Raw genomic sequence first — 25,337 nt, forward strand, 5'->3', positions numbered from 1 at the left:
ATAGTGTCTAAGAGGAGGCCAAGGCTAAAGGCTAAGAGCCTGACGAGGCCTTGGCCCCTTGTACAAATTTTTGCAGCGGCGAACAGAACTCAGACATAATACTTCGGCCAGTAGCAGGGAAAAAAATTTTAACAATTCTTTAAAAGGCAAAATTTTACCGTCCTGTACATCAGTCTCAAACGATAAAAAGTTGTAAGAAAACGCGGATTCTGTAAAAATATCCAGGTTTGCATACAAAGGGCACCGGCAATAGGAAACATCAAGTGCGAAACCGGAACTACAAACATCAAAACCAATACACAAGAAAAGCAAACCCGAAAGTTGGGCGAGTTACATAACGTCCATGATGAAAAGATAGCGCAGAAGGAACACGTGCCGTTCCCTTTTCGTTCCTCGTGCTCCTCACCGCGCTATCTCCCCATCATGAACAAAAGAAAAGAAAAATAGAACAACAAACAATTTTGTATCCAATGGGAACCGTTAGGTACCATATTCCATGTGCAAACCGCGGAACACGTATTGACGATTGAATCGATTTGCTGAGGCTCTAGTAGAAACACATATCATTAAGTTGTGTATGAAATCGCTGAATTAACCAAGAAGTGTCTGCATTCACATTTAAAAACAGTAAAAGTTAGTTAGTTAGTTAGTTATATTGATTTTATTGGCGCAAAAGCAACTGAGGCTATGATGCGCCAAACACAAGGTTAGAGTTTTTGTGAAAGGTGAAGCTTTTTATACTTAGAGTTTGTTTAAAACACTGGCTTCCCTGAGAAACCTAAAAATACAAGAGATGTCAACCAGTGCTCGATCACCTAAAAGTAACATGGGGTGTAAAGGGATGCTTTCCCTGTAAAATGTTGTAAAATATTTCTTTCTTAGTTCTTCTAGTTTGATACATGAAATTAAAATGTGGTTCAACGTGAGTTCAGCACCCCACATGTCACAAAGAGGTTTGTTCTGTTTGGTTAGTAGAAAGCTGTGCGTGAGGTGGGTGTGTCGAATGCGGAGCCGACATAAAATAACTTCGGTAAAACGTTCTTGATGCCTACATGATTGCCATTCCCCTAAAATTGGTTTCACAGAATGTAGTTTATTGTTTACGTGCTCTTGCCATGCAGCCTGCCACTTACTTTTGAGTTTACTGTATATAAACTTTAAACAATCCCTGTGCGGTATGTTCACTTGCTTTATTTGGCCATTCCGGGCTTGTGCAGCGCATACATCTGCTTTCTCATTACCTACAATTCCAACATGGCTAGGAACCCAGCAGAATTTAATGTTATGATTTTGTTTTGTGATTTTAACTATGTTATGTATGATGTTTCCTATTATAGGTTCAGCTGCATTTCTGGAGTGCAGTGCTTTAAGCATACTCAGGGAATCGGTGTAAATGATGCTATTTTTGATATTCTCTCTTACTATTTTATCTACAGCTACAAAGATGGCATAACACTCAGCAGTAAAAACCGATGCGCAGTCTGGTAGTCGCATTATCTGTTTATTTTTTCCTTGGATTACTGCACTTCCAACGTGATTTTCTGTTTTTGAGCCATCGGTATAAAATTCAATGTAGGTGTCATATTTTTCTTGTAGTGCAAAGAATTCCTGTAATATGTACTCATTTGGCGTTTGCTTTTTATCTACATGTGTCATTGTGAAGTCACATACTGAAGGCAGGCTGTACCATGGTGGCAAATATTCATTCCTTTGTGCAATATTCGGTAAGCAGTCTAGTACTGTTAGCTCTTCACATTTGTCTTCAAAGCGCAATAGTAATGGTCTGATAGAATGTGGTTTGTTGATGAATAATCTTTTAGATGGGCACTTGGTGACAACCGGATGGCAGAGATGTTTCGGAAGAGAACGGATTTTTAAGACGTATGTGCATGTTAGTGCGATTCTTCGGTCCTCAAGAGCGGGCTCATTAGTTTCAACGTATAGGCTGGCTACTGGTGACGTTCTGTATGCTCCAGATGATAGGCGCAGACCAAGATTATGAATGGGGTCTAATCTTTTTAAGTAGGATGCTCTTGCCGAACCATATACTATGCACCCGTAGTCCAGCTTGGAGCGCACCAGAGAGCGATATATTTGTAAAAGGCTTGCTCTATCGGACCCCCACCGCTTCCGTGAGAGCACTTTTAAGATATTGAGGACTTGAGAAGCTTTCTTTTTTAGGTTGTTAATGTGTGGTAGAAATGTGAGTTTCTTGTCGAAAGTTAGGCCTAAAAATTTGTGTTCTTGTTTAATTGGTAGCGCAGTGTGATTCAGGTATAGACTGGGATCGACCTGTAGGCCTCGTCGCAATGAGAAAAGAACAGCTACTGTTTTTTGAGGGGAAAATTTAAATCCATTTCTGTCTGCCCAAGAACCTAGTTTATTTAGTGTGATTTGTATTTGTCTCTCACAGGTTGATATACTGGAGGACGTGCATGCTACTTGTAGGTCATCTACATAAACTGAATACATTATGGACTTGGGTATTACTTTAGCTAAGGAATTCATTTTGCCTATGAAGAGTGTCGTGCTTAGAATGCACCCCTGGGGTGCGCCGTTCTCTTGGGTAAAAGTCATGGAGAGAGTTGCTCCTAGGCGGACTCGGAATGTGCGGTTAGCCAGGAAGTCGTTCAAGAAGTTCAACATCCTGCCGCGGATACCTAGCTCTGCTAGGTCACGGAGGATGCCGAACTTCCACGTAGTATCGTAGGCCTTCTCCAAGTCGAAGAAGACCCCAATACAGTGCTGCTTGTGGATGAACGCCTCCCGGATGATGTTTTCCAGGCGGACAAGGTGATCTGTGGTGGAGCATGTTTTCTTAAACCCACATTGGTGTTTATCTAGTAGTTGCCGAGATTCCAGTACGAAGGTTAGTCTAATGTTTATTACACTTTCGAAAGATTTAGCAATGCAGCTGGTGAGGGCTATTGGTCTATAACTGCTAGGACTTGTTGGTGGTTTTCCGGGTTTGAGAAAAGGTATTATGACTGCTTTTTTCCACTCGTCAGGTATATGTCCAGTTATCCAGATTTTATTAAAGAATTTTAACAGTGCCTGTACAGCAGCCTCGGAGAGATGTGCAAGCATAGCGTAATGCACGTTGTCTGGTCCTGGTGCTGTCTTTTTTCCAGAAGATAATACTATTTTTAATTCCTGTAGTGTGAGAGGCTGGTTGTAATCCTTATGTATACCTGCTCCGGATGGGAATCTTTGTTTCTCAGCTATTGCTTTGTGTTTCTGAAATGTGTTTGTGTAGTTCGATGAGCTTGAGATCTCAGCAAAATGCTCGCCCAAAATGTTGGCTTGTTCTTCTAAACATGTTTGTGTCCCGGGTGCTGTCAAGAGAGGAAGTGTAAAAGGGGTATGGTCACCAGTAAATTTACGAAGTTTTTCCCACATTTTCTTTGATGTTGTTGAGCTGTTTATTGAGGAGACATATTTCTGCCAAGAGGTTTTCTCAGCATTCCTTCGCACATACCGCGCTCTGGCTTTTGCCTTCTTAAAGGTAAGTTCTCTGCAGTGGGATATCGACGCAGGGCGCTCCAGGCTTTGTTTTGTTGTTTTTTTGCTAATGTGCATTCTTTTGTCCACCACACTTTGTGCTTCTTTTGTGCAAGTCCTGTTGTTTGTGGTATAGCGAGTGTTGCGGCCGATATTATGCATTCAGTAAACTTCTCATTAATTTCATCTGTGCTGAGGTGGTCACAAAATTCATTTTCTAGTGTGGCACTTTTTGTAAAAAGTGACCAGTCGGCGAGGTGAATTTTCCAGCGCCGTGGTCTTGTGGGTATGATTGGAGTAGACGATGAGAGGCTGATGATGGTAGGTAAGTGATCGCTGCCCATGGGGTCATTTAAAACATCCCATTTAAAATCGTTAAAAAGTAATGGTGATGCGAAAGCTAAATCGATAGAGCTCATTTTTGCTGAGCTTGGGCAGCAATATGTGGCTTTTCCCGTATTTAAAAGACAGACATTATTCGAAAGTATAAAATCTTCGATCGCTTGGCCTCTAGAGTCACAGCGTTCGCTTCCCCAAAACGGAGAGTGAGCGTTAAAATCGCCAACTACCAGAAATGGCTCCGGCAGTTCATCGATCAGGCCTTCTAGATCTTGGCATGTTAATGTGATGTGTGGGGGAAGATATACAGAACATATTGTTATGGTTTTGTAGCTGATGACGCTAACCGCAACCGCCTCAAGTTTTGTTTTCAGTTTGATTTCTTGAGCCGGGACGCCGCTTTGGATGACGATTGCGACGCCTCCCGAGAGTCTATTTGCATGTTCGCGATCACGCCTAAAAGTTGTATAATGTTTTAAGATATTTGAATGTTGTGGACCAAGATTGGTCTCCTGGAGACATAGAGCTAGAGGCATCACTGACCCTAGAATATGTGTTATATCACTGTAGTTCCTCAACATTCCTCTACAGTTCCATTGAACCACGAATGTCATGTTTGTTTTTTTTTTGTTTTTTTTGGGGGGGTGGGAATGGAACGGAAGAAGTTTACTGTTCTGGGCCCGTTACCGGGGTTCTATCTTTTCGTCGCTCGAGAGAGCCGGTCCGCCGCTGCAAAGCGGGCGGAGTGGGAGTTGTATCCATCACCTCACCAGAGGTGCTGGAGGACCGCGAAGCCGCGGATGTGTTGGTGTCGGGCCTCCCCCGACGGGGGGAAGTCCTGCGGGGTGCCGACCAGTGAGCCGGCGCTCCCTGCTTTGGAGATGGCAGAGCAGCGTTCACTGTCTCTGCCTGGGGCGTTGATGGCACTGCCACAGGCTCCGTGAAGGTGGCCTGGGCAGATGCCGGAGTGCTGTGTGGTGCGCCGCCCCTGCGCACCACATCAGCAAAGTTTGTTTTTGTGGAAAAGTTGAAGCTGTTCTTTGCGTAAAACAGTCGTCGCGCTTCCTTAAATGTGATATTCTGTTTTGTTTTGATTGTAACAATTTCTTTTTCATTTTTCCACGATGGACATGACCTCGAATAGGCGGGATGATCGCCTTCACAGTTTGCGCAGCGAGGTGCTGCTCCTTCACAGTTGTCGGAAGCGTGTTCTTTTGATGCACATTTAGCGCAAGTTTCGCGGCCACGGCAGCTTTGAGACCCATGACTGTACCGTTGACATTTGAAGCACCTGCGTGGGTTTGGGATGTAATGTCTGACATTTATTTTGAGGTAGCCAGCTTCTATGGATTCGGGGAGTGTGCTTGAGTTGAAAGTCAGTACTAGGTGCTTTGTAGGTATCTCTTTGTTGTCTTTTCTTATTTTGATACGATACACACTTATGACATTCTGTTCTTTGAGGCCTTCAAGCATCTCTTCCTCGGTGAGGTGAATGAAATCTGCTTCGGATATCACACCACGGACGGTGTTCAGAGACCGGTGTGCTGTAACTGATACAGGGATTTCCCCGATGGACACTAGGCTGGAAAGTTTTGAGTATTGGGCAGTGTCTCTGAGTTCAAGGAGCAGGTCACCACTTGGCATTTTAGACAGTTTGTACCCGGGACCCAAGGCCTCAGTTAGACTTTTTGCAACTAAGAATGGGGACATGGTTCTTGCGGTTTTTTCAGTTTCTTCGCTATGAAGAACGTGAAATTTTGGAAATGGTTTCGGTTTTTCGAAAAACTCTGCAGTTGCCTCGTTCCGCCCTCTTTTATGAGGGCGATCTGGTTTGGAAAAGGGGGGAGCCATGAAAAATATGTGTTGTTCGGCCGTGGTGCCAGCCACCCACCATGGAGCCCAACGAGGGGACGGGACAGGAACTTGCGAGCAAGTCCTGCCCACGCCAGCTGTACACCTCAACTATAACCCAATATGACGCAACTCAGGTTAGTTGGCCACACAAGGTTAACCCTCGCCGCCAGGAAAAAAGGGAAAAAACTAAGAAGAGAGGAGGATACAGGAAAGTTGTAAGGAAGGAAATAGGAAAGTCAAAGATAGAGGGGAGGACAGGAAAAGGCGACTGCCGATTTCCCCCGGTTGGGTCAGGCCGGAGGTGCCGTCTACAGGAAGCTGGGGCCAAAGTGGTGTGTTGCCTCCGCCGAGGGGCCTTAAGGGTCCAAACGCTCGGCATCGGCTCAACCACCAGGATCCCCTTTTCCCCGGACACGGCAATGCCACGCACGGCTAAGCGCGGATGCTCGGGTCCGTGGTGACGCATTGTTCACCATCATCCCCCTGAGGGGATGTCCCTGCGGATGCTCGGGTTAACCCCGTGGTGTCGCCACTCACCAACGACTGCATGCTGCAGACGCCTCCCTGCGGGGAAAAAACAGTAAAAGGTTTGCTGAAATCCATGTGCATCTCAAAGCTGTTTAACAGTTTAGTAGACTGAAAAGTTAGCGTTTGGCTACCATAATTAGTCAGTATCATAAGCACTCTTCGTTTAGGCTCGTTTAGGCTTCGTTTAGGTTTTTGACACAATCTGGCGATTTTAGAGCAGTAAAACCTAACCATATTTCGTGTATATAGTGCTCTATTCTGTATATAGCCAAAATAGCAACCACGACACCAACGCAGTTGGGTGAAACTTCGTGTACCTCCCAGAGGTCCTTAATTATAGACCGTAGCGCCAATTCCTCCTTCAGTTACATTGATAGTGTTTGGTGTACGAGTTATCTCCATGACAACGGACGATTCAAACACGCGCAGGAGGGGGAGGGGGGGAGGGGGGGTTCAAATGGCATCTGCCTCAAGTGCGTACTGGTCCAAAATCGGGCCCGCTAGATGAGGAGGGTGGATGTATCGTTTGTCCGCCTGCCGTGCGCGCGTACACCTGCAGTGCTTAACTTGAGTTTTCGTGCAGCCATTGTTTGCTGTTTTGGTATATTCAAATAGCGCTGCTGGTCAACAATGGTAACCGCAGCGCTGGGCCAAAGTGAGGAGAACAGGGAAAATATTTTGAATGGTCTTATTGTCACTTATATCCTTCCCCTTACTTTCAGCGTAAAGATTTATGAGGGTTTAACATACCAAAGCTATGAAATACGCCGTAGGGAAGGGCTGCGAAAATTTCGATTACCGGGGCTTCTTTAACGTGCACTGACATCGAACAGTAAAGGGGCCTCTAGAATTTCGCCTCCATCGAAATTCCGCCGCCGCGGCCGGGATCGAACCCGCGTCTTTGAGTCAGCAGGCGAGCGCCATGACCACTGAGCCGCCACGGCGGGTTTCAGTCTAAAGGGGATATTTCTACGTAAACATACAGTGTATTTCGAGAAATAGCAGTCTAAAGGAGATATTTTCTGAAAGTACTCTACATGTTTAGGTTAGAGCATTCCGTACAATACAGGTAACGTGTGTTGACGCACCAGAGCTGTTAAGCTCTGCCGTTTGAGATAATTATCTCAAACGGCGCAGCTGACATTTTCAGTACATCATTCCGTGCATCATTCACGCAACGCCTGTGCGATCATTTCTGCATAATGTTCACGCATTACAGAAGGACCATTCTGTGTGCAGTGAGTGCACGCAATTTAATGCGTGTTGTGTTGTGTTGTGTTGGGTTTTATGGCACATAGGCAGCTAAGGCCATCATGCGCCAAGCTCAAGGTATAGAATGAGTTTTGTGTAGAATTTTCAAAAATGTTAAAAATCATCGCTGGTGTAGATGGCCTAACAATACTGTACTACCTAGTAATAACGGAAGAAATGAAATTTAGACATGGCTAATGTTTAAAGAATTAAGAAGGTCAGGTAGACTCAGCGCCTATCCTTGCCTGGGCAAGGATCCCGAGGCTCCCAACCAGACAAATAAAAACCTCAGCCTTCTTCTCATGAATGAGAAAGTAGCTGAGGTGTATCACCTAATAAAGGGAACTAACGGATCGAAATTTACAGTTTTTCAAGCCCGCCTGCTTCTTTTAAAAAGCTAGAAAGAGAAGGTATGTTAACAATGGCATTATCATCTAAAAGCAGTGCTGGGTGAAAAGGAATGCATTCATTATAAAATTCAGTGAAGTATTTTTTTCTTAGATTTTGCAGTTTCGCACAAGAGAATAAAATGTGGTTAACGGTAAGTTCATCTCCGCATTCCTCGCAAACATGTTTGTTTTGTTTTGTTAGTAGGAAGTTATGTGTAAGGTGAGTGTGGCCTATTCGGAGACGGCAGAGAATCCCTTCCTTGAAGCGTTCCTGGTGGTCACACGACCTCCATTCCCCTAAAACCGGCTTTACTAAGTGTAGTTTATTATTGACTTCACTGTTCCAAGCCGACTGCCATTTCTTCCTTAATTTCCGTTGTACTAATTTTATGCAATCGTTAAAAGGTATGTTTACTTTTTTTGTTTCCATCCTCCGAGCTTGAGCAGCGCACAAGTCTGCTTTCTCGTTCCCTTTTATTCCGATATGACTCGGGAGCCAGCAGAGTTTTATATTTTGTCTTTTAGCTGCGGCTGTTACTATGCCGTGTATAATGTCACCAAGAATAGGAGTGGTAGCGTTTCTAGCGTGGAGAGCTGTAAGCACACTTAAGGAATCTGTGTAGATTATACTGTTTGTGAGGTGCACCTTTAATATTTTGTCTATGGCCACCCAGACTGCATAACATTCTGCAGTGAAGATGGATGCGCAATTTGGAAGTCTTACTGTTTTCTCCGAATTACCTCGTACCACTGCACTTCCTACGTAAACATCTGTTTTTGAGCCATCTGTATAAAAATCTGTGAACTTACTGTATTTTTGCTCGAGTGCAAGAAATGCTTGCAGTATATGTTGCCGTCGAGTTTGTTTTTTATGAAATTGAGTAAGAGTGAAATCACAGATTTTAGGAAAATTGTACCATGGAGGCAGTGGATCTTGTCTTCGAGCAATGTCGGGTAATGCATCTTGTAGGCGGAGGTTTTGGCACATCTCTTCAAAACGCAGGAGGAGTGGTCTGATATCTAGTGGTTTGCTATTAAAGAGTGTTCTCGATGGGCAATTTGTAACAATAGCGTAACAGATATGTTTTGGTAGGGAACGGATTTTTAGAACGCATGAGCATGTAAGTATGCTTTTTCTATCTGTAAGAGATGGTTCATTTGTTTCAACGTAAAGACTATTTATGGGTGACGTTCTCTAAGCGCCAGTTGCAAGACGTAAACCTAAATTGTGCACTGGGTCCAGTCGTTTCAGGTACGATGGCCTTGCTGAACCGTATACTATACTACCATTGTCTAATGAGGATCGTACCACAGAGCGATAAATTTTTAGAAGCCCTGCCCTGTCAGAACCCCAGTGTTTATGTGAAAGGACTTTGAGTATGTTCAGTGATCGGGAAGTTTTCTTTTTTAACGTGTTAGTATGAAGCAGGAAAGTGAGTTTTCTGTCAAATGTTATGCCTAGAAATTTATGTTCATTCTCTACAGGTAAATCTATTTCGTTAAGGTGTAGGGTGGGGTCTGCCTGTAAGCCTCGTTTGAGTGAAAACGGAATGGCCACTGTTTTCTGTGGGGAAAATCGGAAACCATTTCTGTCTGCCCATGTTGTCAGTTTATTTATTGTTAGCTGTATTGGTCTTTCACATGTTGATATTGTCACCGACAATTTTACGCCAAAAAGTCACAGCGTTTCTTAGGACGAAGCCCGCCGAACCGCCGAGCTCATGCAGAACGAAGACGACGCGCGGCCACGCGCGGCCACGCGCCTGGAGCCAAGGTTCGGCCACCAGGTGGCGCCGGCAGAGAGCCAACAGTGTGGAATTGCCCCCCCTCTTTCAAGAGGCATCGACCCGATGCCGCGCGGGCGGAAAAAAAAATAATGAAGGGAAGGCGGAAAGTAAACAGCGCGAGTGTCTGCGTGAAAAGGGGCTAACGGGAGTAATACGGCTTCAGTCGCGCCACGTGGACTACTTCGGGCGTCGGTTGTCGTGAGGACCGGACAGTTCCTTGAGGGAGCACCTCGTAGGTCACCGCGCTGAGTCGGCGTAAGACCTGGTAGGGACCGAAGTAACGGCGAAGAAGCTTCTCAGAGCGCCCCCGCAAGCGGATCGGGCTCCACACCCAGACTTGATCACCGGGTGTGTAAATCACTTCCCTGCGGCGGAGGTTGTAACGCTCGGCGTCGTGTTGCTGTTGGTGCCGGATTCGCTGTCGAGCAACATGGCGAGCGGCTTCGGCGTCACGTGCAAATTGGTTCGCTTCGACAGAAGAAGGAGCAGGATCCGGAAGAAGCATGGCGTCCAGCATGGTCAAGGCTTCGCGACCGTGCACCAAATGGAACGGAGTGAAGCGTGTCGTTTCGTGTAGAGCAGTGTTGTAAGCGAACGTGATGTAAGGCAGTATCCGGTCCCAGTTTCCATGGTCATCGTCCACATACATCGAAATCATGTCGGCAATTGTCTTGTTAAGCCGCTCAGTCAGTCCGTTCGTTTGCGGATGGTAAGCTGTAGTCCTTCGATGGCTGGTGCCACTGAGTCGAAGTACCTCGCTCGTAAGTGCCGACGTGAAGGCGGTGCCCCTGTCAGTTAATACGACTGTAGGGGCTCCGTGACGAAGTACAATGTTGTGAATGAAGAAATGTGCAACGTCGGCTGCGGTACCACGGGGAAGGGCCTTGGTCTCACAGTAGCGGCTAAGATAGTCAGTGGCAACAGCAATATACCGGTTACCCATGGAAGACGCCGGAAATGGGCCGAGTAAGTCCATGCCGACCTGTTGAAATGGAGGCGTGGGGATCGATCGGCTGCAGGAGCCCGGCTGGTTTAGTCGGCGGCGTCTTCCGGCGCTGGCACTCACGGCAGGTTCGGACGTAGCGGTGGACAACCGCAGCAAGCCTGGGCCAGTAGTACTTGTGACGTATGCGCGCCAACGTGCGGGAAAATCCGAGGTGGCCCGAAGGAAGGTCGTCGTGGCACGCACGCAGAACTTCGTCACGAAGCGCTGTAGGTACGGCAAGCAGATAGGCAGTGTCCGTTGGGCCGTAATTCTTTTTATAGAGGACACCATCGCGCAAGCAAAACGATGACAGCACGCGCTTGAAGATTCGAGGAGGAGATGGAGCGGTTCCTTCGAGATACTCGATGAGAGGAAGCAGTTCGGCGTCGGCCCTCTGTTGGCGGGCAAGGGTGGACGCGGTGACAGCACCCAGAAAAGCGGAATCGTCGTCGGACTCGCCCATGGGGCAGGGAATAGGAGCGCGGGATAGAGCATCGCTGTGTTTCTGGCCGGACTTGTACACGATGGTGACATCAAATTCTTGTAGCCGAAGGCTCCAACGAGCAAGCCGCCCCGAGGGATCTTTCAGATTCGCCAGCCAACACAGGGAATGATGATCGCTCACAACCCGAAATGGGCGGCCATACAGGTACGGACGAAATTTCGTAACGGACCACAGCACAGCCAGACATTCCTTCTCCGTGGTGGAATAGCTGACTTCGGAACGAGACAAAGTGCGACTGGCGTAAGCAATCACGCGTTCTAGACCATCCTGCCACTGAACAAGGATCGCACCGAGACCAACGTTACTGGCATCAGTATGCAGTTCCGTGTCGGCGTCCTCGTCGAAGTGGCCAAGCACAGGTGTACATTGGAGACGGGACTTGAGTTCCGTGAAGGCTCTTTCCTGGTCCTGCCCCCACAAGAAGGGTCGTCAGGCGGGTCAGAGGCTCAGCTAGCTTGGAGAAATTATGAACGAACCGGCGATAGTACGCGCAGACGCCCAAGAAACGACGCAGGCTCCGTTTGTCTGTGGGCTTGGGGAAGGCAGCTACGGCGGCCGTCTTTTTGGGGGTCTGGACTAACGCCTCGAGCGCTGACAATGTGACCAAGAAACTTCAGCTGATGAAACGCGAAGTGACATTTCTCTGGCTTGAGAGAGAGACCAGCGGAACGTATGGCCTCGAAAACAGCACGCAAACGTTTTAGGTGCTCATCGAACGTGTCGGAGAAGATCACGACATCGTCGAGATATACGAGGCACGACTGCCACTTCAGTCCAGATAGCACGGTGTCCATCATTCGTTGGAATGTGGCAGGGGCCGAGCACAAGCCAAAAGGGAGCACCTTAAACTCGTATAAACCGTCAGGGGTAATAAAGGCGGTCTTCTCTCGGTCGCGTTCGTCGACCTCTATTTGCCGATACCCACTGCGGAGGTCAAGAGACGAAAAATAGGTGGCATGGCGCAGGCGGTCTAGAGAGTCATCAGTGCGTGGCAGAGGGTACACATCCTTTTTCGTGACGTTACTGAGGCGCCTGTAATCCACGCAGAACCTGAGGGTGCCATCTTTCTTCGTGACGAGGACAACAGGTGATGCCCAGGGGCTCGTGGACGGTTGTATGACGTCGTCCTGGAGCATTTGTGTAACTTGGCGGCGGATGGCGTCACGTTCTTTTGAAGATACCCGATAAGGGCGCTGACATATTGGTCTTTGGTCGTCAGCAACGACAATTCGGTGCTTTGTAAGCGGCGTCTGTCGCACCTTGGAAGTTGATGCAAAACAATCGCGGAAGGAATAGATGAGGTTTTCTACGCAGCGTTTCTGACTGGCCAAGAGGTGCGGGTTGACGTCGGTCGGGATGGCTGTAGCTGTCGCCTCGTCGTGGTCTGACGTCGTGGACAAAGCGCACTGCCTGGTACACTCTCCGAGCTCGTCAAAATAAGCGACGACTGCTGTTTTCGTCAGATGTTGCGGTTCACGGGTAAAGTTCGTAACTAAGATGTCGGTGCGACCGTTGGTAAGATCTACTAGGCCTCGAGCTATACAAACTTGCCGAGCGAGTAGCAGCGACATGTTCGCTTCAGCGATGCCAAGGGTGCCGGTGCTGCCATTACACTCGACTGTGACGAACTTGCTGCCTCGCGGAGGGATTGTTACATGGTCGTCACATAGGCGCAACATTACTCTGCAGGGCTCGCTGTGGGTGTCAACGGCTCGCTGGGCGGAAGAAGACACCATGAGTTCCCGAAGGTCGATGACCGCACCATACTCTTGAAGAAAATCCATGCCCAGAATGAGGTCTTTAGAACAGTCACGTAAGACGGCAAAGGAGCCAGTGAAAGTAAGACCTCGGATCTGGATGCGGCAGGTGCAGGCGCCGATCGGCGTCACTACGTGGCCACTGGCGGTGCGAATGACGGGTCCACACCAAGGCGTCAGAACCTTACGGAGAGTCGTGGCGAGTTGACTGCTCATCACAGAAAAATCAGCGCCGGTATCGACGAGTGCGGTCACTTGATAACTGTCGGCGGTTACAAAAATTTCAGATGAAACTAATCGTTCGCAGCACGTCGGTGAGGTCGTCGGTGAGGTAGTCGGAGAGGTCGTCGGAGAGGTCGTCGGAGAGGTCGTCGGATCGGGTCGCCACCCCCCGGGCAGGGGCGTCGAATCGTCGGGTGGAGGCTGTTGACTCTGTACAGTGGCGGCGGCCCTACCCCCGGAGGACGCCGTCTTCAGTTTTCCCGGCGAGGGGACGTGCGTCTGAACTGACCAGATGTTGCGGGCCGACTGGGCGAAGCAAAGCGCCTCGGGGATGGCGATCGCGATTGGCGCTGCTGCGAGGCCGGGGGCAGCACATCAGCGGCGAGGTACTCGTCGATGTCCTGCGGTCTTTCACCATAGCGAGGTCGAGGCGCGTCGGGCGGGAAGCCTCTCAAACCCATACGCCGGTACGGGCAATGCCGCAGAATATGGCCAGGCTCCCCGCAGTGGTAGCAGAGCGGGCGGTCGTTGGGCGTGCGCCAGACGTGCGCTTTGCTGACAGGAGGGCGCAGGTTCTGCTGCTGCTCGACGGGGCGCACGTAACGGTGGGATGTTCGAGGTCCGGCAACTGGGCGAAACTCTTGCGGCATGGGAGCAGGTCGGCGCAGGGCATCGCTGTAGGACATGACGTGTGGCTCCGGTAGTGGTGCTGGTGGTGGCTGCACCACGCGCTGAATTTCGTCACGGATGACGTCCCCTGTAGAAGGTATGCTTGCCGACGGAGCATCCATGCGGAGGTGTCGCAGTTCTTCGCGGACAATGCTCCGTACAATCTCTCGCAGCGCCTCATCCCCGGGGCCTGGCAAGGGCGCGAAGTATTGAGTGGCCGCTACATTTGCCTGACGGCCGTATTGGGCGCTCCGTTCCAGCAACGAACGCTCCATGGAGGTAGCTTCCTTGGCGAAGGCGGCGACGGTTAGCGGAGGGTCGCGCATGAGGCCAGCAAACAGCTGCTCCTTCACCCCACGCATAAGGTGCCGCACCTTTGTAGCTTCTGGCATGGTAGGGTAGGGTTGGTGGAGCCGTGCTGGGTACCATCCCATGTACGCTGACCCCGACGACAGCCGTGACGCTTCTCCCCGACCCGCGGACGCCACACCCGTCCACAAAACGAGCCGTCGCCTGCGAGGCCTGCAACCCGAGTTCGAGCCACTAACAAGGCCTGTCAGAGCGATGACGTCCACCACTGGCAGCCAGACAGGTCAGTCCTCAGGCAGTGCCCCGCCGTGCGTCCTTCTCGCACCTCGGTCGCCACCATCCTTCCACGGCGACCGGTTTGAGGATGTAGAAGACTGGTTGGCCAATTTTGACCGTGTGGCCGCATTTAACCAGTGGGACGACGAGCGGAAGCTGCTGAATGTATATTTCGCACTGCTCGACTCGGCGAAAACGTGGTTTGAGAACCACGAGGCGTCCTTTTCCAACTGGTCAGCTTTTCGCCGTGAGTTGCTCGCCACATTCAGCTCGAGCCAACGGAAGGAGAACGCTGAACTTGCCCTTCGCTCCAGGTCACAGCAGTCCAACGAGAGCGTGGCCATGTTTATAGAGGACATGACACGCCTCTTCAATCGCCGACCCTTTGAGTTGTGGTCCCACGGTCGCCATCATTGGCGTCATTTACCGCCCTCCGGACATGAATTCTTCATTCGCAAGTCAGTTTTCTAATTTACTAAGCGATCTTACTTGTCGTTTTCCGAATTCAAGCTTACTTTTACTTGGTGACTTTAACTTTCCGGCTATTAACTGGTCGTCTTTAACAGCTCCTGCCAATGATCCCGAAGCTCAGGCTTTCCTCCAGTCCTGTCTCGATTTCTCTTTGCAACAACTTATTTCTGAACCTACGCGTCGTTCCGCCACTACAGCCAATATTCTCGATCTTATCTTGACAAGTGATCCTTACCTTTGCTCCAACATTGCGCTCTTCGAAGGCCTTTCCGACCATTCCATAATCACGGGTAACCTGAATTTTGTGCCCCATAAAAAGGTAACTCGTACTAAACAAATAAGGTGCTACAACCGAGCAAACTTCGGCGAAATAAACGCTCAGTTGTCAGTCTTTGCTGATCATTTTCTTCAGGATTTTTCGTCACGCTCCGTGGAAACGAACTGGAACCTGTTCAGCGTGAAACTTGCTACTCTCATTGACAGATTCATACCCGTCATCAGTATCCCCTGCACTAACACAGCACCTTGGTTTAATAGGCATCTACGTCGCCTTAATAACAAGAAAAAAGCGCCTTTACAGACAAGCCGACAAGAACAGACACTCCGAATCTTGGCAACGGTACAAATTATGTGATAAGGAATATCAGTCTGAGTTGATATCTGCACGTAGGCACTTCTTCACACACGATCTACCGGCAATGCTAACAAACAATCCACGGAAGTTCTGGCAGATAATAAACCCCGCTAATCATCCTGACATTACTCTTACTAACGCGGAAGGCAGCAGTGTTCCAGTGGCCGAATGCGCCGAACTTTTCAATAACGCATTCACATCCGTTTTTACCCGTGAAGATCTCCCTCTACCTCCTGTTTCTGTCAGCACTTCTAATGCATCAATGTCCGAAATATTTATCAGTGAGACCGGTATCTTATCCTTACTAGGGAAGCTTAAAACAACATCAGCATCAGATCACCTTGGCTTTAATAACAAAATACTCAAAAATTCATCTGATGGTATTCATCGCATCTTGTCCGCTATTTTTTCACAATCTCTATCATCAGGCGTGATTCCGCTGGACTGGCGCCTAGCTAAAGTTGTGCCAATTTTCAAGTCTGGCGATCGTTCTTCACCACTAAATTACCGACCCATTTCATTAACTAGCACTGTTTGCAAACTTCTTGAACACGTAATTCACTCGCAGGTAATTAACTATCTTGAAGAACATAACATTATCTTTAAATATCAACATGGGTTCCGTAAAGGCTACTCTTGCGAAACGCAACTTGCCGGATTCATTCAAGACATACATTCATCGATTGATGCTGGCATTCAAGTAGACTCCATATTTCTTGATTTTTCTAAAGCTTTCGACAGAGTACCTCACAACCGGTTATTAATGAAACTAGCACTGCTTAATATTCACCCTCTTGTCATTGCATGGGTTAAAGATTTTCTGTTTTCCAGGTCTCAATTTACAACTGTCAATAACCACAATTCGTCTTTCAGCCAAGTACACTCTGGCGTCCCACAAGGAAGTGTGCTTGGCCCCTTACTTTTCCTAATATTTATCAACGATTTACCGGATTCCATTTCTTCCCATATCAGACTTTTTGCTGATGATTGTGTAATTTATCGCAAAATTTATTCTAACACCGATTGCTAATCCCTTCAATCTGACCTGGATTCAGTAACAGCATGGTGCTCAACCTGGCTTATGCAACTTAATCATTCAAAAACTAAATTGATGTCTTTTACTAACCGAATGTCTCGAATTCAAACAGCATACTCTTAAATAATAGCTCACTCGAGCTAGTCACCACGTATAAGTACTTAGGACTTCACCTTCATTCAGACTTAGCATGGAACCACCATATTAACCTTATGCTTGCATCTGCTAATCGGTCATTAGGTCTCTTAAAACATAACCTAAAGCATGCTCCTCCTCACCTCCGTGCTCATGCCTATACCACTCTAATTCGACCTAAAATTGAATATGCCTCGGCTATTTGGGACCCTTACCAATCTTACCTAATAAATAACATTGAATCATTGCAGAACCGCGCCGTTCGTTTTATTTACTCCGATTATTCACGTAACACCAGCGTCACAGCCTTAAAGAAACGCGCAGGTCTCCAGGATTTATGTCTCCGCCGTAAAATTGCACGACTGTCACTTTTTCATAAACTTTATCATCATCCATCACTTCATAACGACTTTTTTTCTTTGCCTACTTCGATTTTTGACCGCCGCGATCATCCCTTTAAAGTTAGACGTTTCACGTGCAGGACATTTATCTATGCGCATTCATTCTTACCACGCACAATATCTGACTGGAACACTCTGCCTTCACATACGCAACCACCACTGATCCTGATAAATATTTTAAACTTATATCTTCAATAACTGCTGCTTAACTCTTCGCATACATTGTTATTTTATTTGTTCATGGCTTCCTTTTTTGCAGGGTTTGTTACTAAAAAGATTCATTGTATTAGTGTTCTGTTTGTATAATTTTAATAAAGCAGTAATCTTCGTTCTTTGCCGCGCTGCCATTCTTTTGATTCTTTTGCTTACTTATATGTCATGCAAAGTGTCTTATTTGTGCTTTTGATTGATTCTTTTGCTTACTTATTTCATCCAGTGTGTCTTATTTGTGCTTTTGTTGTTTGTTTTATATTTGTGGTTTTTTTTATTCTGTTCAATTGCCTGTGCCCCCCCCCCCCTATGTAATACCCTCTCGAGGGCCTTTAGGGGTATTCTGTATAAATAAATAAATAAATGAATGTGAAGTCGCACACAGATGGTAGGCAGTACCAAGGCGGGAGTGTATCAGGTTTGCAGGCAATATTAGGTAACATGTTCATTATGTCTAATTCTTGGCATTTCTCTTCAAAGCAGAGAAGAAGTGGTCTGATTGCTAGAGGTTTGTTGGGAAATAGTGTTCGAGATGGACACTTTGTAACGAGTGGGTAACAGATGTGTTTAGGCTGGGAACGGATCTTTAAAATGTATGAGCATGTGAGCATTGTTCGTCTCTCTGCAAGTGGTGGTTCATTGGTTTTTACGTAAATGCTTTTTATGGGTGATGTCCTGTAAGCACCAGTTGAAAGACGCAAACCCATATTGTGCACAGGGTCCAGTCGCTTCAAGTAGGACGGCCTTGCTGATCCATACACTATGCAGCCATAATCTAAAACGGAACGTACTAGAGAGCGATAGATCTGTAGAAGGCATACCCGATCAGAACCCCAGTGTTTGCGTGAAAGGACTTTAAGTATTTTCAGTGGTAGCGACGCTTTCTTCTTTAGTGCGTTTATGTGAGGCAGGAAAGTAAGCTTTTTATCGAACGTGATGCCTAGAAATTTGTGTTCCTTTTTTAAAGGCAGTTTGGTTTGGTTTAGGTGCAATGTGGGATCTGTGTGCATGCCTCGTTTGAGTGAAAAAAGTAAGGCTACTGTTTTCTGTGGTGAGAACTGGAAACGATTCTTGTCTGCCCATGTTGCCAGTTTGTTGATTGTAAGTTGTACTTGTCTTTCACATGCAGATATATTGGAAGATGTGCACGCTATCTGAAGATCGTCAACATAGACTGAATATGTTATGGACCTTGGTATTATTTTGTTAAGAGAATTCATTTTTACAATAAAAAGAGTTGTGATTAAAATACACCCTTGAGGCACTCCATTTTCCTGAATAAAATCTCTCGAAAGGGTTGAGCCTAGACGGGCAATAAATGAACGGTTAGATAAAAAGTCTTTAATAGAGTTCAGTATTCTGCCGCGGATGCCAAGCTCAGCTAAGTCCTGGAGAATCCCGAACCTCCAGGTAGTATCATATGCTATTTCTAAATCAAAAAAGACGCTAAGACAGTGTTCCTTGTGTATAAAAGCTTCTCTGACAGTATTTTCAAGGCGGACTAGGTGGTCTGTTGTGCAGCATCCCTTTTTAAATCCACACTGACGGATATCAAGAAGTTCATAAGATTCAAGAACAAAGGTTAGTCTTATATTTAGGACACTTTCGAAGGATTTGGCAAGGCAACTGGTCAGGGCTATGTGTCTATAACTGCTAGGAGAAGTTGGGGGTTTACTAGGCTTAAGAAGCGGTAGAAGAATAGCTTTCTTCCAGGCTTCCGGTATTTTTCCCAGATATGAAAATTGTGTGTAAATAATCTTAAAAGTGCGTCCACGGCTGGCTCGGAAAGATGTGCAAGTATAATGTATTTCGTGGGGTCCTGGAGCAGTTTTTTTTGCCGGCAGATAGTACTTTATTGATTTCTTGGAGGGTAATTTTACTATTGTATTTTTCATTTGCGCCTCCACTTGTTGGGAGCCTCTGTTTTTCAGCTGTGTTTTTGTATTTTAAAAAAGACTGTGTATAGTGAGATGAACTTGAAACTGGAGCGAAATGTTCCCCTAATATGTCTGCCTGTTCCTCTATTCTTGTTTGTGTGCCAGGTGTTGTTAAAAAAGGAATTATGAATAGTGAAAAGGTGCCATTTAATTTTCGAACCTGCTCCCACATTTTTTTAGATGGGATCTGCCTGTTGATGGATGAAACATAATTCTGCCATGAAGCTTTCTCGGCACTGCGACGGACGTACCGAGCTTTAGCTTTTGCCTTTTTAAAATTCAAGAGATTCTCATAGGTTGGATACCTACGGAATTTACCCCAAGCTCTATTTTGCTGTTTTTTAGCCTTATTACAGTCTTTTGTCCACCATACTTTATGCTTTTGTCGCGCTACTCCTGACGACTGACGAATAGCTGTGAGTGCGGCAGTTATGATACAATTAGTGAACTTTTCGTTCATCTGGTCGATGGTGAGATTATCTAAAGGTATAGTTTCTAAATTTTTTGCTCTAAAAAGTGACCAGTCGGCGAGGTTAAGCTTCCAGCGCCGTGGCCTTGTGGGGATTATTTCCGGTGGGGATGTTAAAGTGATTAATATAGGGAGGTGATCGCTGCCATATGGATTGTCAATGACGTCCCAGTTAAAATCGTTAAAAACAGAAGGTGAACTAAAAGACAAATCTAAACAGGTCATTTTCCCTGGGGCAGGGGAGCAGTATGTGGCTTTTTCTGTATTTAAAAGGCATACACTATTTGTGAGAATAAAATCTTCGATTATTTGACCCATATAGTCACAGCGCTCACTTCACCAAAAAGGGGAGTGAGCGTTGAAATCCCCGACTGCTAGATATGGTTCTGGAAGTTCATCAATGAGGCCTTGTAGATCGTGGACTGTTGGTGTGAGATGTGGAGGAATATATACAGAGCAGATTGTAATTGTTTTGTAGCTGACAATGCTGACTGCAACTGCCTCAAGTTTTGTTTTTAGTCTGATCTCTTGAGCAGGGACGCCGCTTTGTACGACAATCGCGACGCCTCCCGAGAGTCTATTTGCCTGCTCACGATCGCGTCTAAAAGTTTTATAATGCTTGAGGATGTTCATATGTTGTGGACCTAGATTGGTTTCCTGGAGACATAAGGCTACGGGTGACATTGACCCTAAAATATTTTTTATGTCATCGTAATTTCTCAATATTCCTCTGTAGTTCCACTGAACTAGAAAAGCCATGTGGGGTATGAACGATTGGGGGTTTACTTATGTTCTGGGGCCGTTATGGTGGCCCTGCCTTTTTTTCCTCTCAAGAGAGCTGTTCCGCCGCTGTAAAGCACGCGGGCTGGGAGTTTGGTTCATCACTTCGCAAGAGGTGCTGGACGACTGCGGAAATGCCGCGGGTGTGTGGGTGTCAGGCCTCCCCCGACGGGGGGAAGTCCTGCGGGATGCTGACCCGTGGGCCGGCACTCCCTGGCTTGGAGTTGGGAGAGCAGCTTTCGCTGTCTCTGCTTGGGGCGTGGATGGCCCTGCCACAGGCGTGGTGGAAGTGGCCGCGGCAGGTGCCGGAGTGCTGTGTGGTGCTACGCCCCTGCGCACCACATCAGCGAAGTTTGGTTTTGCTGTGAAGGAAAATGTGTTCGTAAGCGCAAAACGCCTCCTCGCTTCTTTAAATGAAATGTTTTCTTTGGTCTTAATGGTGATGATTTCTTTCTCTTTTTTCCAGGACGGACATGCCCTGGAGTACGCAGCGTGGTCTCCTTCGCAGTTTGCGCAGCGTAGGGCTGCGTCACATTCCTCTGAAGGGTGGTCTTTTCAGGCGCATTTTGCGCACGTTTTACGGCCGCGCCAGCTCTGTGAGCCGTGGCCAAACCTCTGACAATTGAAACAGCGGCGGGGATTGGGTATGTAGTGCCTGACGTTGATTTTTAAGTATCCAACTTCGATTGTTTCGGGCAAGCTGCTGGTGTTGAATGTGAGGACCATGTGTTTGGTATCTATTTCCTGTTATCCTAGCGGATTTTGATCCTGTGGACATCAATTACATTTTGATCGGAAAGTCCTTGAAGCATTTCAGTTTCTGTAAGATGGATAAAGTCAGCCTCTGAGATAACGCCTTTGACTTTGTTGACAGATCGGTGGGGAGTCACGGAGACAGAGATGTCCCCTATAGATGTAATGTTTGGAAGTTTCGAGTATTGGATGCTGTCACGCAGTTCGAGCAATAAGTCGCCACTGGCAATTTTTGAAACCTTGTAGCCAGGGCCCAAGGTATCTGTCATGCATTTGGACACAATGAATGGGGATATTATTCTGGCTTGTTTTTCTTCAACTTGACTGTGAATTACGTGAAACTTTGAGAATGTCGGTTTCTTCTTTGCAATGAAGTCTGCTGCCTCATTCCGCCCTCTTTTGAGAGAGCGATCAGGTTTGGAAAGGGGGGAGCCATAAAAAATTTAGTTTCTTCGGTCATGGTGCCAGCCACCCACCATGGAGTCCAACAAGGGGACGCGACAGGAACTTGAAAGAAAGTCCTGCCCACGCCAGCTGTACACCTTAACTATAACCTAATATGACTCAACTCAGGGTAGTTGGTCACACACGGTCAACCCTCGCCGCCAGGAAAAAAAGGAAAAAACCAAGAAAGGAAGAGAATACAGGAAAGTTGCAAGAAAGGAGATAGGACAGTGAAATATGGAGAGGAGAACAGGAAAAGGCGACTGCCGATTTCCCCCGGTCGGGTCAGGCCGGAGGTGCCGTCTACAGGAAGCTGGGGCCAAAGTGGTGTGTTGCCTCCGCCGAGGGGCCTTAGGGTCCAGACGCTCGGCATTGGCTCTACCACCAGGATCCCCTTTTCCGCGGACACGGCGATGCCACGCACGGCTAAGCGCGGATGCTCGTGTCCGTGGTGACGACTTTCATCTATGCGCCCAGCAGACCGGTTTAATTCAGTGTGATACAAAACTACACAGAAACGCGATACACTAGGTATTGCTTGCGACCGTGGTTGGCGGGTTTCGAGTCAACTATATTTTTAGCTGTACAGAAGCAAAAGAAAAATTCTAGAGCACTGTGGTCTGCAGCATTGGAGAAACGCAAAAGCGTTTTCGTTTCAACATCAGAAAAATTTTTTGCAAGTCATCATTTTCACGCGACACTTATCGCGTGACCTTGGATGACGTCAGCAACGGTTTTGAAAGTCATCATTGGCTAACATCAGTCCACACCCCCACACACGTTTCCTTTGTACACAGGACAACGCGTTCGCTTCGTGTCCTTCTAGAAAGCATGAACCAACGACCCTTCACGCGGTAAGAATGCGGCGTCAAATTGTGTTTTTTTCAATGTCCATTGCATAATGTCCTAGAGAAGTACTGCACCTTTACAATTAATTAAACAATGCTCAATCTCTTCAGGAGCATTCCAACTACGACAGTTCACCGTAGACGCTAAAATATCCTTTTATGTCTAGCTGTGTTTGAACTTGTAATTTTTGAGTGTGTAGCTTAAAGGGCAACTGACCACCCTCGGGTCGCAAACACTTTCTGCCGCTCTTGGAGCGAGCCTCCTCTCCTTCCTTTCCCTCCTCGATATTTTTCTCTCCCGCTCCTCGTCCAGTAGGCTCGGCAAGGCAAAATCACCCCTTCGTTCTCCGATGTAAGCCGGAGGTGTGGTGTCTGTGGAGTGCGTCACATTGCTACGTCATGGCCCCGCCTTCAGTAGAATTCTTTTCTTGGTTTTTGCATTTTCTCCGCACACTGAACGATCGAGAGGCGCGATCGGCTCGACCACCTAGACTTGTTAGCGAGCGCATCCTTTCATACATCTGTTTTTCATTCCCAGTTAGCGAGCCACATTTTCATTTCTTTTTTAGGCCTCCCCACCGTTTCACGAGCGGAGGGGCGGAAGTCGGTTGTGTTCGAAACACACTGTGAAGCGCGGACCTGGCAACCGCTCGTTTGCTTTTCCCCATGCGTGTTTGTGTTCTGTGTGTCTGTGTCTTTTCTCCGCTCCAAATCCCATGTCATTCATTGGAGTCAAGGCGTACGCAAGATGCACGAAGGATAAGCTGTGTGTGTGCGGAGCGGTCAAGTGGGCGAGCGAGGGAAAGGCTCTGCTGCACGAGTAATTATAACCTTGTTTTGGGAGGCTTGCATAGAAGAAAAAAAACTGAGAAGGGAGCGCGCACGCAGAGCGTCTCGTGACGTGATCACGGCGGGGGGGAACCAACTCACTCAGTTTTACTATTTTTTACTTTTTATGGCTAGGGTTCAAGGCTGTCGCCATACGCTCCCTCCGCAGTTTTTTTTTTTGTTGTTGTTCCTTCATGCGGGTTTCTAGGCATGTGCCAAAACAAAAGGCGCTGCGGAAAGCGTTGTGCAGACGACGCGACGCCAAGGCTACGCCCAACCTTCTCCCGTCAGTTAGAACGATGCACCAATGGAGTGCCTTTAGCGAAAGTAACCCCCATGACGTCAACGGGGTTCAGAGTAGTGGGGCGGGGCCGTTTTTGTTGAAGGAAAGAACGAGCGGGCTTTGATTTGAATTTTCGCAGCTTTTCGGGGCGCGCATGGCTCTAGTATTTTGCAGGGGTTATCATCGATGCCTCATCTACGCAGTGGGCTTGTTTTTCAAAAATGTACGGACCCTGGTCAGTGGCACTTTAAAGAAAAACGTTTTTGTACATGACGAGGGGAGGGGCATTTTAAGTACTCTCTTGAGTACGTCATGTCTCGGTAAACCAAGATACACAGCGCTATACACTGGCTGAGGAAAGAGCATACAGACTAAGTCCTTGTACAACCGTTTCTTTGACATCGAAAAAGGAACTCAGGGGGAAAACAGACCAGATGGAAATGAACAGACAAATGCACCTCATGCATGAATCCTCACCAATAGGGACGATCAGAAACATCAGAAGACACAGTGATGTTCGGTAATGCATGAACTAAATTAATTTTCAGGAATGCACGCACTAGCGTGCAATGAATAATTTGCAGTTCATAATAAACTCTAGTGGCGAGAAAGAGATCGCATGCAGTCACCCCGAGAAAAATCGAGAGGCCATGAGGGATAAAAGTCTGAGCATATAGCGCTGAAGAGTTGACACGCGGTCTGTCCAGTAATGTGTAGTGAGCTTATCCTTTGCGCGTGTTACCGGCGGTTCATTGCCCACTTTTCCCGATATGCTGCACCATTGACGCTTAGAGGCACTCAAAGGAACGCCGAGGTACTTTGGTGGTGTACGTGTTCATTGTATACCGGCATAATCGGCAGGTGTCGTTCCCAACATACCAAACCAGAGATTGCAACTATTAGAATGATTAATTTTAACCCCTGACACTTAATCCAAATCTTCCGTTAAGCGGATAACCTCATCAATGCTTGTCTTATCAGAACAGAAAAATGCGAGGTCATCTGCATAGGATAATAGCTTCAGTTCGTGACCCATAATACGAAAACAATTGACAGCTGCACTGTTTATAACACTTATACTTCTTACTGAGCTGCAATTTTTTGATGAACCCTGAAATTTCATCTTCCTTCCATTCATAGAAATACGTTGCTCATTCCATAATATGAGACAGAAATGGTAATAGCGCTGCAATAAGACAAACACAAGAAAGACTGACAAAGGAATAGCGCGTGTCCTGTCTCAGTCTTTCTTGTGTTTGTCTTATTGCAGCGCTATTACCATTTCTGTCTCAAATAATGCACCATCTAGCCCAAATTGACGTTCATTCCATAACATCCCATTGAGATTTCCCTTCCTATTTTCATTGTTCTCGGCCCCGACTCGACCGTAAGTGCCCTTCTAGACGTGTTTGTGACTCCGTTTCGCATTATCTTAGTAACTGTGCTCCAACGTCACTTCATCGTCGTCATCGTCAGTCCCCAATGCAGTACAAAGGCCTCTCCCATGTCTTTCCTATAAACCCTCTCCTTTGCCACCTGCGGCCACCCTATCTCCGCGAACTTTTTAATCTCATCCGCCCACGTAACCTTCTGCCGCCCCCTGCTACGGTTGCCTTCTCTTGGAATCCACTCCGTTGCCCTTAAGGATCAGAGGTTATCTTGCCTTCGCTCAAGCACATTTCTTCATGATTTCGATTAGGATGTCATTGAACCGCGTTTTCTGCCTGGCTGACCAA

The 25,337-nt window shown here is 47.2% G+C and overlaps 1 protein-coding gene across 1 annotated transcript; it reads right to left on the minus strand.

Annotated features, from left to right (window-relative positions):
• Positions 1 to 3,906: 3,906 nt before the first annotated feature.
• LOC149344499 (uncharacterized) lies at positions 3,907 to 6,624 on the minus strand. The gene is made up of 2 exons (XM_089547248.1): positions 6,592 to 6,624; positions 3,907 to 5,802 (listed from the first exon to the last, which is right to left on the minus strand). The coding sequence occupies exons 1-2, from the start codon at positions 6,622 to 6,624 to the stop codon at positions 4,507 to 4,509; spliced, it is 1,329 nt and encodes a 442-aa protein (XP_089403374.1). The 3' UTR covers positions 3,907 to 4,506.
• Between the last annotated feature and the right edge of the window lie 18,713 nt (positions 6,625 to 25,337).

The sequence above is a fragment of the Amblyomma mixtum genome, chromosome 5 (assembly GCF_055824585.1).
Source record: "Amblyomma mixtum isolate Tamu chromosome 5, ASM5582458v1, whole genome shotgun sequence".
In the NCBI taxonomy this organism is placed as follows: Eukaryota; Metazoa; Arthropoda; class Arachnida; order Ixodida; family Ixodidae; genus Amblyomma; species Amblyomma mixtum.

Excerpts from the sequence above, each read along its gene's own strand:
- LOC149344499 (XM_089547248.1), bottom strand. The coding sequence starts at position 6,624 with ATGGAGATAACTCGTACACCAAACACTATCAAT. Across the intron at positions 5,803-6,591 it reads GTACACCAAACACTATCAAT|TTGAGGTGTACAGCTGGCGT; the intron begins GTAACTGAAGGA and ends ATTGGGTTATAG.